Source organism: Myxocyprinus asiaticus, chromosome 20 (genome assembly GCF_019703515.2).
Source record: "Myxocyprinus asiaticus isolate MX2 ecotype Aquarium Trade chromosome 20, UBuf_Myxa_2, whole genome shotgun sequence".
NCBI classification, from domain to species: domain Eukaryota; kingdom Metazoa; phylum Chordata; class Actinopteri; order Cypriniformes; family Catostomidae; genus Myxocyprinus; species Myxocyprinus asiaticus.
Window position 1 is genome coordinate 1,130,001 of NC_059363.1, and position 20,000 is coordinate 1,150,000.

The window sequence follows — 20,000 nt, forward strand, 5'->3', positions numbered from 1 at the left end:
TGCATACTGAAACTGACACCTGTGAGATCTCCAGAACACACCCACACTTTACCATGGTGATTTGCAGTTCGGTCTCCGGCCAAGTCACACAGATTTCGTGGCATGGAGGTCCAAGTCTCTTCCCCAAGGGCTTTGGGGATACGTGACTGACTGCATGCAGCATCAATGGGCTGTACGGGAAGGGGAGGAGAGGAGAAAGTTATTCTGGAGGAGTTTGAGGAGTTACTGCACGCAGCGATTGAGCAATATCACCCCTTAACCGGGCAATAATTCCTCTGGTAAAGAATCATCCGATTGACACACAGTTGCACCCGTTTTATGAGTTTTAGATGGGCCGAATAATTGACAGAACTTTGATCAAATCAGTTGTTTCTAGTGAAAAGCAGACCGCCACTATTACGTGAAACGTGTCCAGCCTAATCATAAAAATGATGCGACTGTGGCGGCATTTTTGCCAAACGATATAACGTGGTTCATTTCACTTAACGCGGCAGTTTCGAGGTGAAATATCCACTGTGTGGTGCTAAAAGAGTTCACAAGTTATATTAAAGTAAACTTATGTAGCATGCTGTCTGAAGCGGAGGGGCCAGGGTGGGCATTGCCCCACAAAAGCTTCCTTATGCCCGCCCAAAAACTTCTGACACTCCCAACCCCCCTCCCGTTTCAATGAAGAGACAACTGCCTGCCCCCCTAAAGATCACAATGCCCCCCCAAAGATTGCATCTTTGTACCAGCCCCTGAACAAAACAGACCCTAAACCACAAACCTTAACGATAAGTGTCAGAAACAACAAAAGTGAGATGAAAAACGCAACTGCTAAAGCAGTGATGTAATTTTGTGCACATTCTGTGCGAAACCCCTTTTGTGTTCCATCAAAAAATATAACAGCATATGGGTTTGGAGCAACATGCAGGTGAGTAAATAGTGACAGACGTTTCATTTTCGAATGAACTATTCCTTTAAATGGTTGCCCCGGATAATATGTGCATGTGGATATACGTGCTTGTCTGCGTCGTTCTGCGTGTGAGGGGGCAAATCACTCCGTCTCCTGCAGTAACTTGAGGATCTGATTGCAGAACTCAGACTTTCAATAAATAAACGTGTCCTCTCCAAGCACTCAGACGCACCTCTGATGTGTGTGAGGTGCTGTAGATCTGTAAGCCATTAACCCGCCGCGGCTGATAACTGGCACAGACTGAATCAGACAGACTTTAAGGAGTGTGTGTAAGTGTGTTTGTACATTCCTCGTCTTAGTGAACCTCATCACTTTTAAAGACAAGAGGGAGAACATGCTAATAAATATGAGAGATGTGCAAACCTCCCTCAGGAATAATGTGGAATCCAGATCTCCCTTTCTGCAGTTCTTCGAAATGTAAATCCTCCTCTTACACTACACATATTCCTACAAAATAATAAGTCAACATTTTTACAAGAATCCACTTCCCACATACTGTATGTCAGATTTTAAAACTGAGAGCATCTTTTATGGTAAAAACAAACAATCTGAATAGCTTCTCTCCTACCTACTGTATTGTTTAAGAACTTCTTAAAGGCATAGCTCACCCAAAAATGAAAATTCTCTCATCATTTACTCATCCTCATGCCATCCCAGATGTGTATGACTTTCTTTCTTTCGATGAACACAAATGAAGATTTTTAGAAGAATATTTCAGCTCTGTGGGTCCATAAAATGCAAGTGAATGGTGACCAGAACTTTGAAACACCAAAAAGCACATAAATGCAGCATAAAGTGGGTAAATCATGCACATAAACTCCAGTGGGTAAATCAGTATCTTCAGAAGTGATATAATAAGTGTAGGTGAGAAACAGATCACTTTTACATTCTTCTTCTTGTGTTTTTGGTGATTCACATTCTTCATGCATACCGCCCCCTACTGGGCAGGGAGAAGAATTTCTAGCAAAAAAGGACTTAAATATTGATCTGTTTCTCACCCACACCGATCATATCACTTGTGAAGACATGGATTAAACCACTGGAGTCTTATGGATTACTTTTATGCTGCCTTTATGTGCTTTTTGGAGTGTCAAAAAATATTGGCACCCATTCTCTTGCACTGTATGGACCTACAGAGCTGAAATATTATTCTTGTTCTGCAGAAGAAAATAAGTCACATTTGGGATGGCATGAGGGTCAGTAAATGATGAGAGAATTTTCATTTTTGGGTGAACTATCCCTTTAACACTTAGCAAAGTGTAATTTCTGTTGTGTGTTCTTATATCCTGGTTTAAATGTGCAGAGCTTAAATGTGAGCTTGCATTGCATATCGGCACTTTTCAGAATGCAATGATGTATGAAATCAAGCTTGTGATTGTGTTCATATACTTGCATAGAGTATGTTTAGGGCTTAACAGTTGTCCACACCCAGACAGAGTTGCAATGGTGACCAGAAGGCATTTTGTTCAGAGTGAATGTTACAAAAATAATTTTCTGCATGACAAAACATGACTTCAGACGAGACATCTGGGACCTGCACCACATGATTTTCCTGTGGCTAAAAGAGACAAAACATCAGCTATGTGTGTGGTCTGATAAAAACATAAGTAAAATCATCCCCATAGACATATTTAATTCCAGTAAAAATAAAGATGCATTTATTTTGGAACATGTTTTGGACTGAAGTACTGGTTAAAGTAAAGTGTTTTACAGTGTTAGCATGTTTAACTGTGTTAGCAATGATAGCACTACCAAAACAAGAAGCCTCATTGCTAATTTTACTGGACTTTTTGTACAAGTGTGCAGTGAGACTGGCATCCATCCAAGACCATTTATAAAGCATTTTGCCAGTTTTCTAAATTATTATGCATGCTTTTTAAACGACTGGGACATTAAAAATACATTAGGTTTTGGGGTCATATAATTATTTATACGTGGTACATTTTATGTCCGTGGGATCTATATTTAATGCATTTTCATAAATATATGGTTCCTACCAATACTTATTCTCTTAGTACATACTGTAATTATATGTTCCCAAATCACATCATTATTTGTTGGAAAAGCCAAATCTTATGTTCAAAAAGAAGTTGTATATGACATAAAACCATGGATTTTGTAGAGTTGGTCATTCTATGCATGAAAATGAGCTCAAACATAAATCATTCGTATACTTCTGCCTTTATGTAGATTAGATTATCAAGACATTTTATGCACTACAAAAAGTACTACGTTTTTATTGCGCTATACCTCATTTTATTTTTGTCCGAAATACTAAGTTGACACTGAAAAACCCACTTCAAAAAGGAACAATTTGTCCCAATATACCATGACTTGCACAACATGGTGTAAGTTGCACAGGAAACACATTGATAAAGGACTTAAAGTTATGTTCTCTCTCTTCATCCCAAATATTTGTTAAAAGCCAAGCCTCGGTAAAGAGTGTATGAATTGACTGTCAACAGTGTGACTCAAGTATTATATCTTTAAACTTTTACAAGGATAAAATTAAAATGCATTTCCAAAGATACCATTTGCTCAGTAGTTCTAGGCCCCCTATGTTGAGTAAAGACCCGAAATATTAAAAAAATGTCAACAATGTTACACAGTAAAGGTAAAACCGTGGACATTTGGTAACATAGTTGACATGTTTATTTAATAAAATTTGGTAAATTTTAAAATCATATCCGGTTCAGTATAATTTTAAAATAATGTTTTGATGAAATAATAAATAAAAATAATTTTAATAATAATAATCATTGTCATATTTATATATAAATATTATCCATTGCTCATTTTGTTACTGTATTTTCTCATGTTCAGTCAACTGTGTTACCTGTGTCAATTATTTTTCTATATGGTCAACTTTGTTACCATGAGTTTTTTACATTAAAAAATACTCAGTTGCCTCCTATACAGATATGTATACTGTCAAGTGCTTTCCAGAATTATGTTTGTCCCTCTTGATAATTTTCTTCCAGAACAGCACATACAAACTTCTATTTGTTCTGTTTGTAAAACTAGAGAGGTATTATCACACTAAATATTTTTTAAGTGTTAATGATCACAATTGTTGCTTTTGGTGAGTGGTCACATAATCTATCAAATCAGGTTGTTATGTTAATTCTTGGAATTTTCCAAAAGTGCACAAAATTAATTAATTTGACAGTAACACGGTTGACAAATTAAGCCACTAGCATCATGCTTTTGAGAAAAATATCCAAAATGAGGCTACCCTGAATTTGCCAAATAGCAAATATATATATATATACAGGGAAGGATTACCGACCAGGCCAATGGGGCCAGAGCCCAGGGGCCCTTGACTGCCCAGGGGGGCCCTGGGATTTAAGGTTGCGCAATCCAGTTTGGCGATCCCCCCACTTGAAAACGCATCAACACCCCCAAATATATATATATATATATTTATCGAATTTTAAGGGTGCTTTTTAAGATCATATTTGAGTTTTGGGGAAGACTTTTACATATTTTCTTCTCACTTTCAAATGCCAAATGTACCCCTAATTATAGAATGATCCATTTGTATTTTCAAAAATTATTTTGTCACACCACCAAACCATTTTAAAGGAACTAAAAGGCAAAAGGTTGATAAAAAGGAACAAATATATATATATATATATATTAAAGAAATGGTGAGCAATTAGAGCACCCCATATACAGTATATTTAACCAAAAATCTTATGTTGATAAAAACAAATAATAATAATAATAAATATATGATCCATGGATGATGAGGTATTTCTTTTCTGCTTGGCATTGGAAACATCACAAAATGGATTGAAACGTTTTCTTCAAATAAAACACAAAGATATATCAGTACATTTAAATGGTTGAGAAAGTCAGTAAATTGTATGCATCAAATACCCACACGCTAGACAGCGAATGACCAAGTTAACAGATTATGCATTTGAATCTTTTGGTTTCAAGCATTAACAGACAACACTTGCTTTAGAAAGAGTTGCAACATTCAGGTCTCCATAACACATCCACATCTGGTCTCCCGTTCCTGTGACCGCCTACAGTCTCTAATCCACGCTGGGAGACTTGGAACAACGCAACATCACTCACTGATCCCCTCGCTCACGTTCTTCGGCTCCCTCCTCTGGTTTTGATTTACGAGCGGGAGAGAGTAAGAAATTCACAGGACCTCACAAACATGTGGTTCTTCTCAAAAGCAGTAGTACAATTACATCACCGCCTTATCTGGCTGTTTTACTTCATGAGCTCTCCTGCGTTTGAGAGATATGTGTCAGAACATAACAAGGACCCTTTAATGTTCTAGAGCTCCAACAGGAGCCTTCCTGTTTCTAGATACTAAAGGTTACAAGGTCAAGACAGCAAAAGTGTTTCCATGTGGCCGTTTCAAAAGGTTAAGTATTTTTAAGGAACATTGATGTACCTCTCGCACCAGTTTCCTAGTGAAATGAACACTCGTGACGCAACAACAACAATTACTTTAATTCACTTTCACACAAATCACAAATAAAACGGCATATTATCAGATCATAAACACTTACTTTTCGCTCTGTTCCTCACATAATGCTATCTTATGACATCTAACCACATTTACTACAGCGCATGACTCATTTTAACATTTGCATTACATAATCAACTACATTTACAAGCTAGTTTGAGCATGATCAAATTGTGCGGTAGCTCGACTGAGATTGCGTATTCGTAAGAAGTCAGTAGTGTAAATGGACTGTATGCAATGAATTAACAGAATAAAAATATGCACTTACGTTCTTTTGTGTATTAACTTAGTAACTGGCTTTAAAAATGTAATTAATTTCTGAGTGACTCCAGCCAGGTCTCCTAAGCAACCAAATTGGCCTGGTTGCTAGGGAGGGTAGAGTCACATGGGGTAACCTCCTCGTGGTCGTGATTAGTGGTTCTCGCTCTCAATGGGGCATGTGGTAAGTTGTGTGTGGATCATGGAGAGTAGCATGAGCCTCCACATGCTGTGAGTCTCCGCGGTGTCATGCACAACGAGTCACATGATAAGATGCACGGATTTTGACCGATTCAAAAGAATTCAATTTAAGATTAAACTCAAATAGTTCATTAGCAAATTGGCACAGCTCATTACATTCATGGTTTTAGAATCATTTTAATCCATTTAAAAGAATCAAATTTAAGAGTCAATTCAAACGATTCGTCCGGGTGTAATCAGCTGTGCCGATTCCCATGGCAACCCGTGGTTTTCAAATCATTTTGACGGATTCAAAAGAATCAAATTAAAGATTCGGCACAAATAATTCATTTGCACATCGGCATAGCCGATTACACCCATGGCAATCCTTTCAATTAAAAAAAATTAGATTAAAAAAAAATCAGTTTAAAATTTGACTCAAACGATTCGTCCACAAATGTCACAGCCGATTGCACCTATGGCAACACGTGGTTTTTGAATCATTTTGACCAAAAGAATCAAATTTAAGGTTCGACTCAAACTGTTAATCTGCGAATCAGCACAACTGATTCCACCCATGGTTTTCAAATCATTTTGACCGATTCAATAGAATCAAATTTAAGATTTGACACAAATGATTCATCCGCAAATTGGCACAGCTGATTACACCCATGGCAACACATGGTTTTCAAATCATTTTGACCAAAAGAATCAAATTTAAGGTTCGAATCAAACTATTAGTCTGCGAATCTGCACAGGTGATTCCACCCATGGTTTTCAAATCATTTTGACCGATTCAATAGAATCAAATTTAAGATTCGACTAAAACGATTCATCCTCGAATTGGCACCATTGATTCCACCCATGGTTTTCAAATCATTTTGACCGATTCAATAGAATCAAATTTAAGATTTGACACAAATGATTCATCCGCAAATTGGCACAGCTGATTACACCCATGGCAACACATGGTTTTCAAATCATTTTGACCAAAAGAATCAAATTTAAGGTTCGAATCAAACTATTAGTCTGTGAATCTGCACAGGTGATTCCACCCATGGTTTTCAAATCATTTTGACCGATTCAATAGAATCAAATTTAAGATTCGACTCAAACGATTCATCCGCGAATCGGCACAGCTGATTACACCCATGGTTTTCGTATCATTTTGACCGATTCAATAGAATCAAATTTAAGATTCAACTCAAACGATTCATCCGTGAATCGGCACAGGTGATTCCACCCATGTTTTTCAAATCATTTTGACCGACTAAGATTTGACTCAAATGATTAGTTGTGAATTGGACATCAGTTTTGAGCTTTAAGGTGCTTTTTTGGCATGACAAATATTTGTACATTTGTATTGCCAAAGTGTTTAGAGCTGAGCTGCATACAAAACCATCACTATCACCAATAGGCATTTAGTTATATTATGAATGACAGGTTTTGGGGAACTACATCAAAGTAAAAGTCTAAACATTTTATCATCAAAATGTAGTGGTGAAATTAAAGTGAAAAAGTCAATAAACAGTAATACTTATGTAAAGAATTTTTTTTTAAAACTGTCCAGAAGGCAAGTCAACAGCAATATTTTGAGAGTGTCACAGAGGGAGTGTTTACCCTCTTCAGGAAGTCAAACTAACATTAATAGTAGCTTAATAGTGATGCCTGAGAAAAATGTAGAACAGAACAGAGAACAAAGATGATTTTTGGCATTCAATCGCAGCTTTCTTTGTTTTCTCCTGAGGAACATTTAAAGTAATGAAGTTGTTACGGCATTGGCCATGGTCACGCTGGGGAGGACTGTTTTCAGATGCGTGGGAGACGAGACGTGTTCTCTGCTCTCACCGAGTCTTGCAGCCAACAGACTGTTGATCATTAATCACAACTAGTCTTTAGCCAAATTAAAAGAAACCCAAACGCCCACTAGGCTTTTCAAACTTAACTAATGTTGTGTTAATGATCCCAGTTTTTACATTAACCTTTGCATCTTGAGATCATTATGTAGCATGTTGAAACACTAAAGCTACTGTGCAGCATATGGCACAGAGAACTCGAGATAAAGATTGATATCCATTAGAGCAGAGCTGAAACCAGCAATATTCAGATGAGTGCTCGATCAATGGGTTTTTCAAATGAGCTATTCTGCAGTCATACCTTTGTTTTCCCCAGTTCAATTCAAAGCACTGCTTTTGGCCTAACTTGATGCCCTGATACCTGTCCTTTACTACTTTAATCCTTTAAGCGATTTTGAGACAAATAAAACGATAATGTCCACCAGGGTCGTAGCAGGGAATTCTGGACCCCCTGACTCTATATTGTTCTGGGCCCCTTTCATATTAAAAAATACAGTCTAAAATTAGTTGTGGGCCCCTAGAATCGTTACCACCTTCCACCTCATTAGCTACGGCCCTAACATCCACACCTGCAAATGCTCTTTGATAGTCTTGAGGGATTCTCCCATCATAACCATTAGAGTTCGACCAATATATTGTTTTTGCCGATTAATCGGTGCACTTTTGGAAGCATCGGTTATATTGGCAGAAAGTAACACCAATATTTCCCCATAGATGGCGCTGGAGGGTTCTGGAGTACAAACGCAGCCTTGGAATACCAGATATTAATGATGAGCGATTGCTGATGATCTACTGTTGATGAATTACTGCTCATGTTTGTTCTATGACGATGTTCACTTCCTAGTATATACAGTAAAGTGTACTACCTTGTAGATGATTGCAAGAGTGCATTTTATATTTCCCTTATACATCTGTGTGAGCAGTTGGAAGCATATGCATTTCAAAATAAGAGTCTCCGGCATATTTCAGGCTTGTTTATGGTTAAATGTCCCACGTTATGCACCAAATAGCAATTTATTCTGGTTATTATTGGGGTTTTGTTTGGACAATAAAATGCATTTGGAATGTCTTTGAATTTGGACTAATATTGCATCTATATCTGTGCCCATCACAGTAAGGACAGACTAAGAACATTTTCTTTATATTTTATATAGCTGTTTGTGAATGTAAAAATGTCTGCAAAGTTTCAAAAATCAAATGGAGTTATTGACTCCCAAAAGAAAGAACCGATTCTGAACACCTGAAACGAGTCGTTAGTAATTCCAGACTTACTTCCTGTACTAACCTACGTAATTTGGTAACAAAAAACCCGCCTCTGGTCTTCATTGGCTGCTCGTGAACAGCTTTGACCCGCCCTCAAACACTACACTCAGCGGTAGACCAATCACAACAGACTGGGACATCTGACCAATCCGAGCAGAGTATGCTCTCTGAAAGGAGGAGTTTAGAATGAATCCTTTAGAACGGATCATTGAACGAGTCGTTTGAGACACTGGGAAAAGAAGGTAATGCTGCAATTTAAATTATGAGCAAATTAAAGTGTTTTGTGACCTTGAATGCATGTAAATCTATTGTATGAGACCTTTAACACAAAATTAGGCACGTTTAAAAACCATAATAGGTGCTCTTTAAAAACCATCGAACGATTAATCAGTTAACGGCTTTTTCCACCACCTTGGTTATTGGTGTCAGAAAAATCCACTATCGGCTGACCTCTTATTATTAGTATTAGTTCAGCTGAAGGATCTAGAATTTTAATATGTTTTCCATTATTGTGTTTCTTGCATTGCTTCAAGTTTTGAGGCCTTGATTAGCATAAAGGGGTTACTTGTCCTAAATTGTCACTTAAAATGAAGTGTACAAATCAGTCACTTTAGTGAGAAGGGTTTACTCTTCAGCATCATATGCACCCCAAAATAGATTTAAGAGCAAGATTATGAATCATGGAATAAGGTCATCCACAGAAAAATACATTTAGCCAAAAAAACTGACAGACAAAAGTACGTTCAGTATCAGTCATGGCGGATTGAAGTTGAACTCCTTTCCAGTTCAACAGAGAACAATTTCAGTGTATAAAAAAGCTTGAATTACCTACTTTCATCTCATTTGGCCTTCTGCGTCAGAGCAGATATACTCGATCCCATCAAGCCGATCGGTAACATTTCATTAGCAGCAGACGGACTATTATCGCCATTCTTATTTCATATTCATAGGTAATTCTCCAAACTGAACATATAAGCAGCAGTCCCTCAATTTTCGCAATATCGATGGTTTTCAAAAGAACATGTGTTCTTGCAGAGGCGGAAAATAAATGACAGACATCACATGGGAAGAACATGATCAAATAATAACAGTGGCATGAAAAGACAGGAAGGGGTTTTTGCTTTGAATGTAAACAGCAACTCAATGGAGCAGACCTGCGATCACCCAAAGTCTTTCTAGAAAGTCAGTCCACTGTCGGCCATCTTTGGAACGCACTCGGGGAGGTTATTTCCTGTCACGATAGTGCACCTCCTATATACTTCAATGGAGAAAGACTGAAATCTCCAAAACGGATGGTCAAGATTATGATCAAAGTACATATTTCAAATCAGCAATAAAATCTGACAGCTCATTTTCCCGGCTTGGATAGCTAATGCATATGCACGCTCTTGAGTTGATTGACAGGTGATGTCTGTATCTAAAAGGTGATTGGCTCTTGTAAGGAAGGACTTCCTTTCTACCTCCGTTGACCGCTGGGTGCTAGAGCTTCTTGGTTGAGCGTTCCAATTTCTCCCATTCATTTACTAAATAGAAGTGTCCCGTCTCTGCTAAATAACCTCTGGATCACCCGAGCAGGAAACTACTGCAGGAAGTCACTGTGGGAGACACAGGAAGCTGGTCGCACTCCAGGAACATCTTTTGGCATCTCTTGGACTCTCGAGATACAATCTCTACCTTTTCCTGTTTTCTTTGCTTTAAAAAAACTGCACTGTAGAACAGAACGTTTATAAAATCTATATACAGATTAATCTACTACAAGAAAAAATATTTTATGAGCGCATCTGCTAAAGTTCAACTAGGTCCTGTGTTTAAAACGTAATTTTGTAAACCCATCAGTTGTATTTTAAGCTAAATAAAGGCTGCCTTCCCATGCTTTAATGGATATCATAAATGTGAGTTTCCTCTTTAGTTGCCTATGAATATGGGTTTTATTCCTTTTAACTGCAGATACATTATCGCTTGCCGTTTTGATCAAACTTTTACGTCCAGTATATCAGTAACAATTTTATGCATATTGATGCATATTTGATGCACATTTACACAAAGAAAATAGCATGTATTTAACCAACATTTTATTTCCTCAGCAGACTAACAAGTAAACTAACATGAGGGTCAAAAGAGTTCCCCAAGAAATATGCAAGAATGAACGTGCCGTCCTCAATGTTGTTTGCTATTGTCTCTGGCACAAAGCACTTGAGCGTGACATGCTCGTAATAACGACTTCAAAAGAGGGAAGTAAAATAATTCTTCTGAATCCTTAACGGTTTAGTCAGCAGACCAGATAATTTCTCATCTTTCAACCGTTCATGTGAACTTTACAGACAAAAGAGAATATAAAAATAAGGATGATAAATTAAGGCGAAATGCCACAAAGAAGCCAGCTACTCAAAACCCCAACATTCATACAGCACATCCTCAGTGAAATCGAGTGTTTGATGACTTTACAAACAAGCTGATGCAGCTGCCATTGATAGACACTGATATTTAGAAAGTTTCTCTCATTGGTTGATGAGGCAGCCGTGCACATGGCAACAGCAGAGAAATTAATTCCTTCATTACCTACAGGACACGCCCACAAGACATGCTCACAGGTGTCTCCAAGTCAAGAAACAAATGCTGTCTGTTTCAAAGACTATTGATTACTATTTAATGTGAAAATAATGCATACTGTTTTACTTACAAATACTATGCAGGATACAGTGTAGATCAGGGGTTGGCAACCTATGGCACATGTGCCAGCATTGCCACGTGGAGGGGTAATCACTGGCACACCAGCAACGGTGAGAGAGGAGTAGACTATTTTATTCATATGAAAACAGCCATTGACCAGGAAAATAAAAAATGGCACTCCATGTCAAAAAGGTTGCCGACCCCTGGTGTAGACTGAACAATATTCAGAAAGTAGTGAGGTACTATTCCGGCTTAACCAATGGAGTGCACTGACATGCCCACAAGTGTAAATGCTTTTTCAGTACTAATATGTGTTAATATACTGGGTTGCTCAAGCGGCCTCACGCTTAACAGAACATGCATGTAAATACCGCAGTCAAAGGGTTTGTGATATGTTTAACTGTGGGTCGCACAGCCTTATTGCTGATAGTATCAAGCTCATGCTGTTGTTCAGATGGGAGTGTTTAATTTCCTCCGAGACTACAACCTCATATTACAATGATTCAAACTGCTTTAGGAAGGAAATTAACAATTCTACCAAAAGGAAATTAAAGGTCTAACCACCAAGGTGGAAAACAGAGTTCTTGAGAAATAAAAGAGACTTGAAACACAGTCATATGTGTATTAAAATATAACCTTGCAATTAACAAACTCACTCAGTGTGTATTAATTCACAGTGTAATCTTAGACATGTTGAACAAAGTCCAGTGGCATCTTATAATGACACCTAATATATGCTGGACTGTATGAGCCTTACAGAAGTGGTTTGGCCAAAAAGCTGAGCTTTTATGTCAAGTTTCAGATTATTTGTGTGCATAATGCAAATATCTTGACATTGTGTATATTAAGCTCTCTACAGTATATCATTGTCTTAGGTTGAGTAAACAACTGTGGTATTACAGGGGCAAATGTCAGTCTTGTCAGTTTGTAAAGTTCATCCTTTTTTAATGAATGCAAAACAAACCTGTGACATGCAAAATAATGCTCATAAATCGAATTTCAAAGAAAATTAAAATATATTAGTGTCAATTTATTTAGTAATTCGTTTTATATTATATTATACTCTATATGGGTCATTACATTATGATAAAATATAAATCTTTATATTTTATAATAATATTTGGTATATTTTATAACATTTATATAATGTAGTAATCATAATAATACATTTTATTTGTAATTAGCTTTACTCATACCCAAGACTTTTTCGACATAAATATACATACGGATATACATAACACAGAAAAATAAGCAAAATTATTAAAATCAAATTCGAACATTTACACATCATAACAGAGCAAAGTATATCATATAATGAATTAAAGAACAGAACAAAAACAGGAAATAGTCAAAAAAAAAATGAATTTTTAAAAATTTTATTATATTATCAATTGTGAGGATTAATTATGCTATATATGAAAATATATAAATTAACAATCTTTATCTGCCATATTATCTCCAGGTCATCTATAGAAACGGAAGGCTCTCTTTGAGTGGGTCTGATTTGGAGGACGCTGATTGGTCGAGCTTCATGGGTGTTTCCGCATTCTTGTGGGCGCGCGCACACGGCGGAGCGCAACGCGGACAGACGCGACGCATCCGAGACCCTGCGCGAGATCACGCTGGACTATTGCTGCTCTACCTGACGGTCAACGTGTAGACGCGACGCGAGGATGCCGTATATCCTGATCAGTACACAGATACGACTGGTGTGTATGTGACGCGCGTGAGACATAAATGAGCATTAATGAGCAGATGACTGCAGTGATTATATTATTATGATGCATTAGAGGATTATAGATGCACACACAACTGTACATGCATGTCTCAAAGCTTTACTGGAGTTGTTATATAAGTAACCTACTTGTCCTGAAGCAATCTTTTATCATGCTATTTATAGCATGTGCCCTGCTGCATGGTGTATTTTGTCTACATTTGTGTTTCTAAGTTGCATTATTTTAAAATTAGGAAATTAAATATTGCATGAATGCATTGTTAATGTGTCTGCATTGACATATCTGAGATACTGTGTCATATCAAGCCTTTAATCATTAACAACATGACAGTCATTTAGTGTTTGACAGATTCAGACCACAGCAGGCACACAGATTTGTGCTTGTTTTAGTCATTTGTACTGTGTTTCTTTTTAATGGCACATTACATGCTTGTGCATCACACAGCTCTCTTTTAAAAGACACTTGCAATAATGCCAACATGTTTATGGGTCGGTAAAATGATGCTAATTTTATTGTTGTTATTATTATTTTATTATTTTTATATTATTATTTATTAAGTTATTCAAAAATACATTTAAAAAATGCAGTTCACACTAAACAATTATTTAAATTCACATCTAATATTATGAGCATGTTTTCAATTTCTGAGTGATTTTGATATTTTTTCTGGGACTTAAATTAAAAAATAATGTTTAAAAAATAACCTATTTTGTTTTTAAATACTTTTAAAAACATTGTGCACCAAATCAAACTATACTGTAGGTTGCTAAATTAATAAATAAACATGAAACAGAGACTGTGTGTAAAGTTTTAAAAGAAATGTCAGATATTAAAACTTTAAAAAAAAAATAAATATATATATATATATATATATATATATATATATATATAATATTAAGTCATGCACTATAATGTATTAAAGGTGCAAAGAAACTATTTCAATACCTTTTTCTTGATGGCTACCCCACATTAATTTAAGTCATAACATTTTCTTTTTTTCTTTTTTCTTTTTTTTATAAAATGTTATAAATGCTTTTCAAAAATTGAAAATGGACACAAATATAACATTTCTTGACACTAACTTACCACATGTTTTAATCTAGATTTCTAAAAGATTTATAATTTGTATCATCTCGGACAACCTGATTTGTCAGTGACTCTTATATGCAGCAGTCTCAAAAATATTTGGACACTTACTGTTGAAGTTTACATACACCTTAACCAAAAACATTTAAACTCAGTTTTTTACAATTCCTGACATTTAATCGTAGAAAACATTCCCTGTCTTAGGTCAGTTAGGATCACTATTTTATTTTAAGAATGTGAAATGTCAGAATAATAGTAGAGAGAATGATGTATTTCAGCTTTTATTTCTTTCATCACATTCCCAGTGGGTCAGAAGTTTACATACACTTTGTTAGTATTTAGTAGCATTGCCTTTAAATTGTTTAACTTGGGTCAAATGTTTTGGGTATCCTTCCACAAGCTTCTCACAATAAGTTGCTGGAATTTTGTCCCATTCCTCCAGACTGAACTGGTGTAACTGAGTCAGGTTTGTAGACCTCCTTGCTCGCACATGCTTTTTCAGTTCTGCCCACAAATTTTCTATCGGATTGAGGTCAGGGCTTTGTGATGGCCACTCCAATACCTTGACTTTGTTGTCCTTAAGCCATTTTGCCACAACTTTGGAGGTATGCTTGGGGTCATTGTCCATTTGGAAGACCCATTTGCGACCGAGCTTTAACTTCCTGTCTGATGCCTTGAGATGTTGCTTCAGTATATCCACATAATTGTCCTTCCTCATGATGCCATCTATTTTGTGAAGTGCACCAGTCCCTCCTGCAGCAAAGCACCCCCACAACATGATGCTGCCACCCCCATGCTTCACGGTTGGGATGGTGTTCTTCGGCTTGCAAGCCTCACTTTTTTTCCTCCAAACATAACGATGGTCATTATGGACATTTTGTTTCATCAGACCAGAGAACATTTCTCCAAAAAGTAAGATCTTTGTCCCTGTGTGCACTTGCAAACTGTAGTCTGGCTTTTTTATGGTGCTTTTGGAGCAGTAGCTCCTTCCTTGCTGAGCAGCCTTTCAGGTTATGTCGATATAGGCCACGTTTTACTGTGGATATAGATACTTGTCTACCTGTTTCCTCCAGCATTTTCACAAGGTCCTTTGCTGTTGTTCTGGGATTGATTTGCACTTTTCGCACCAAACTACGCTCATCTCTAGGAGACAGAATGCATCTCCTTCCTGAGCGGTATGATGGCTGCATGGACCCATGGTGTTTATACTTGCGTACTATTGTTAGTACAGATGAACGTTGTACCTTCAGTCTTTTGGAAATTGCTCCCCAGGATGAACCAGACATGTGGAGGTCCACAAATTTTTTTCTGAGGTCTTGGCTGATTTCTTTTGATTTTCCCATGATGTCAAGCAAAGAGGCACTGAGTTTGAAGGTAGGCCTTAAAATAATCCACAGGTACATCTCCAATTCAGTACACCTCCTATCAGAAGCTAATTGGCTAATTATCTAAAGGCTTGACAACATTTTCTGGAATTTTCTGTGCTTAAAGGCACAGTTAACTTAGTGTATGTAAACTTCTGACCCACTGGAATTGTGATATAGTCAATTAAAAGTGAAACAATCTGTCTGTAAACAATTGAACAATTGAAAAATTACTCATGTTGCACAAAGCAGATGTCCTAAACAACTTGCCAAAACTATAGTTTGCTAATATTAAATCTGTGGAGTGGTTTTAATGACTTCAACCTGTGTATGTAAACTTCTGACTTCAACTGTAAGTCACACTTAAAAATGTCTGAATGTTATTGCATTAGATAAGAAAAAAATGTAATATTTATTGGAAAGAAAGATAGCACAAGCACACTTTTCAAGTCATTGAGCAAAAATGAGTTCTGAGGAAAGATGCATTTGAGACATGCAGATCACACTTGATTTTATATTTCATATTTATCGAATGAAGTGACATTCAAACAGTTTTAAGTGGGACTGAAGTGAACAAAAACTTTTTGGGGCCACTGTATATCACAGCTCACTTTCTTAGAAATAAGTTGCAAATGGACCAGTGCTCACAGTGACTAGTGGACCTGATTTGTTTTCAGGAGACGGGGCCCACCATGGTCGGGGACAAGTATTCCGATCCCTCTGTGATGAACTACCTTGGAGCCCGGAAAACCACCATGCTGGGAAACAACTTGTAAGTGTTTAGTAGTCTGACGTTTCAGAAGAGATCTTAATGTCTCAAACTGTGCTCAGGTGCTCAGACACATGTCCAAATGTTGGATAAACAACATAATGATTCTTTAAAGTCTAAAGTGTGGGTTAAGATGGCTTATTATCTTTAGTGTGTTTGCTTATGGCTTTTTAAATGTGGTATTTTTATTTGCCTTCCAGTTCAGAGTACCATGTGGATGAACCTCCGAGACTGGTCTTGGATAAACTCGAGAAGATCGGCTACAGAGTTGTCAGTATGACAGGTGTCGGTCAGACTCTGGTTTGGTGCCTTCATAAAGACACCAGTGACACTTTGGGACTCTAATGTCTCTCTGTATTCCAGGTGAACATGGTAAATGAGTTAAAAGGTGCAGTAATTGTACACTCTGAGGACTTTGTACTAGAGGTAGACCGATATATCGGTTTTACCGATTATTTGGTGCCGATAGTTGATTTTTGGAATTATCAGTCATAGGCAAAAATGTATGCTGATAGTTGCAGATATTATTTGTTTTAATTATTTTTCTGTGACCAGCTTGGTTCTACAGTATAACAGCGGTAGAGGTAGACCGATATATTGGTTTTACCGATTAATCAGTGCCGATAGTTGCTTTTTGCAACTATCAGTTATAGGCAAAAATCTATGCTGATAGTTGCAGATATTACATTTTGTTATTATTTCTCTGTGGCCAGCTTGGTTCTACAGTATAATCACAGGAGAGATAGACCGATATATCGGTTTTACCGATTAATTGATGCCGATAGTTGCTTTTTGCAATTATCAGTTATAGGCAAAAATCTATGCTGATAGTTGCAGATATTGCATTTTGTTATTATTTCTCTGTGGCCAGCTTGGTTCTACAGTATAACAGCAGGAGAGGTAGACCGATATATCGGTTTTACCGATTAATCCATGCCGATAGTTGCCTTTTGGAACTATCGGTTATCGGGGGAAAGAATATGCCGATAGTTGCCGATAGATTTTATTTGTATTATTATTCCACTGTGTTCTCTGGCCAGGGCTGGAGAATTCTACAATTACAATGGCTTGATTCTACAGTATAACAGTGGTCTCTAGAGGAGTGACTAGGATCATACAGATATACATTGTCTCTAACTTTATATCTTGTGAGTAACAATAAACTGTATTCCTGTTGAACTATATATACCCAGTTTATATACAAAACCCTTTATGTGGTGAATATATAGGCTATAAAAAGTTTAATTTGGTAAATAGCCTACTTAACTAAAGAGCACTGTAACAGAGCCAAGTTTCCATCATTTCAAAATAAGAGTCCCCGGTGTGTTTCAGGCTTATTTATAGTTAAAAGTCTCACATTATGCACCAAATATAAAATTTTTTCTGGTTGCTATTGGGATCTTGGATGAACAAAAAACTGCATCTTTCATTTCAAAATAAGAGTCTTAGAGAATCTTAATTTGTTTCTGGTTATTATTGGGATTTTTGGTTTACTTTGATTAAATAGTTAATAATTCTTTTGGATTCTTGTAGCCTCTGTGTGTGTACCCGTCACAGTATGGAAAGACTATGATTTAAAACAAATAAAATTTATCTATCGGCCAATTAATCAGTTATCGGCCTTTTCCACCAGCTCAGTTATTGGTATCTGCAAAATCCACTATCGGTAAACCTCTAGTTTGTGCACTTTCATAATAGTGAATATGTGAGATAAAATTACAGCAGCCTATAAATATCTCACAAAATATATTTGAAATTTGTTCCTCGAAAATATTCAATTATTATCAAGGGGTTAATTATTATTTTATATGATTCACAGTCACTGATTTATTTTTTATTAATTTTTTTAGATACTCTGTATAGATGCTTATATGTCAAGAAAGTACACTTTATTTTGTGAATTTAGACGTGTAAATTAGTTAATTCAGTTTAATTATATAGATTGGCGGAACATCATTAATATTCTAATATGTGCAAAAAATGCTAAATACATTATTGAATCTATATAATCTCTCTTTATATTCTATAGAAAAAGACATCTTAGAAAAACAACATTTTGCAATTAAATACCCACATTTTAGTTTAGCTTCAATTTGTTTGATGATACAATTCAAAGCTTTGATTCGTTATGCATTTTTGTTAAGCATACATTTCATCTGTATTGTAAGGATGATAATCTTGGCATTTAAATATTGTGCATTTATGCTTTTAAATCTGCAATAAACAAAATACAGAATGATCTTTTCTGCTGGAGTGAAAACTGCTGCATGTTTTCTGAGCAATGTGTCTCAGACAACACAGTCACAAAGTCACACATCCACTCATTTCTTCAGCATTCTCTGTCATATTTGAACAGAATTGAAAGCATTTATCATTCTTATTATTAAGATAAACCTGTCCTTAAATGGCATGTAAAAACATATTGAACTATGGTTTGTCGCTTTACATGTCAGTCAGATGGTCTCTTCCTGTCTAGGTGGGCGGTTCTTGGCCAGTATAAACTGTAAAGTGGACCAGACTTGATGTCGCAAGTCAAAAATCAGAGACTATCAACTCTTTAACAAGAACTCTGGTCCTGTTGCTGCTCATTTGTAACAGTAATACTGTCTTCCATCATCAATTGTCCATTTGTTTGTTGTCTTCAATCCTGGAAGATTCCAGCAATTTTCCAAGTTTTCTACGTTTAGTTCCTAAGGTGCTTCTGGCATCTCCACAGCATGACTAAACACAGATAAGTGAAGACTTTTAAGATACCTGGTGAAGACAGATGTTCAAAGCAGTGGCAGATCTTGGCATAGGGTGCCTAGGGCGACAGTGCTCTCTAGGAAGGTTGGTAAACAGTAGTTCAATTATCAGTTGTTTTATTAGTTGTGATTATATTTATTACATTATATAATATGTTCCTACTATTTCCAGGAATATGAATGAAAGACACATGCAAGTAAACAGAACCATGTGACAGACATTGGCACTGTGAGGAGAGCTACATGACAGAATGGATGTGACGGATGAGTTCCACCGCAGACAAGTATTGTGTAACTGTGAGTCTGGCAATGAGGAGAGATCGTAATCGTTTGGGTTTATGGTGGCGTGTAGATGACATGATGAAAGTGGCAGACGGGCCACAGAATCACGGATGAAGATGCCAGAGCGCTCTGAGGGATGCCACAAATGTGCGAAACACAACAGGATGGACTTCCCAGTGCGTTGTAGGGAGAAAGTGGTTTAGGATAAATTTAAATGAGTAATCTATAACAAAATAAAATGAATAAAACGTTATTATATTTATTTATAAATATTATATAAAATGTATTCTAAATATTAAAATTGAATTAATTTAAATTTGTTAAAGATTACTCAAATTCAAATGC

The 20,000-nt window shown here is 36.6% G+C and overlaps 1 protein-coding gene across 2 annotated transcripts; it reads left to right on the top strand.

The window, feature by feature from the left end:
- The first annotated feature begins 13,221 nt into the window (after positions 1-13,221).
- Positions 13,222-18,868, top strand: LOC127410750 (GTP cyclohydrolase 1 feedback regulatory protein). Of its 2 annotated transcripts, none has more exons than XM_051645970.1 (3): positions 13,222-13,383; positions 16,538-16,632; positions 16,830-18,868. In XM_051645970.1, exons 1-3 carry the CDS (start codon positions 13,348-13,350, stop codon positions 16,972-16,974), a joined length of 276 nt encoding a protein of 91 aa, XP_051501930.1. In that variant the 5' UTR covers positions 13,222-13,347; the 3' UTR covers positions 16,975-18,868. The 2 variants fall into 2 exon arrangements, with proteins under 2 accessions (XP_051501930.1, XP_051501931.1); XM_051645971.1 differs by having other exon boundaries at positions 13,223-13,383; positions 16,541-16,632.
- The last annotated feature ends 1,132 nt before the right edge of the window (positions 18,869-20,000 follow it).

Excerpts from the sequence above, each read along its gene's own strand:
- LOC127410750 (XM_051645970.1), top strand. The coding sequence starts at position 13,348 with ATGCCGTATATCCTGATCAGTACACAGATACGACTG. Across the intron at positions 13,384-16,537 it reads TCAGTACACAGATACGACTG|GAGACGGGGCCCACCATGGT; the intron begins GTGTGTATGTGA and ends ATTTGTTTTCAG. Across the intron at positions 16,633-16,829 it reads ACCATGCTGGGAAACAACTT|TTCAGAGTACCATGTGGATG; the intron begins GTAAGTGTTTAG and ends TTTGCCTTCCAG.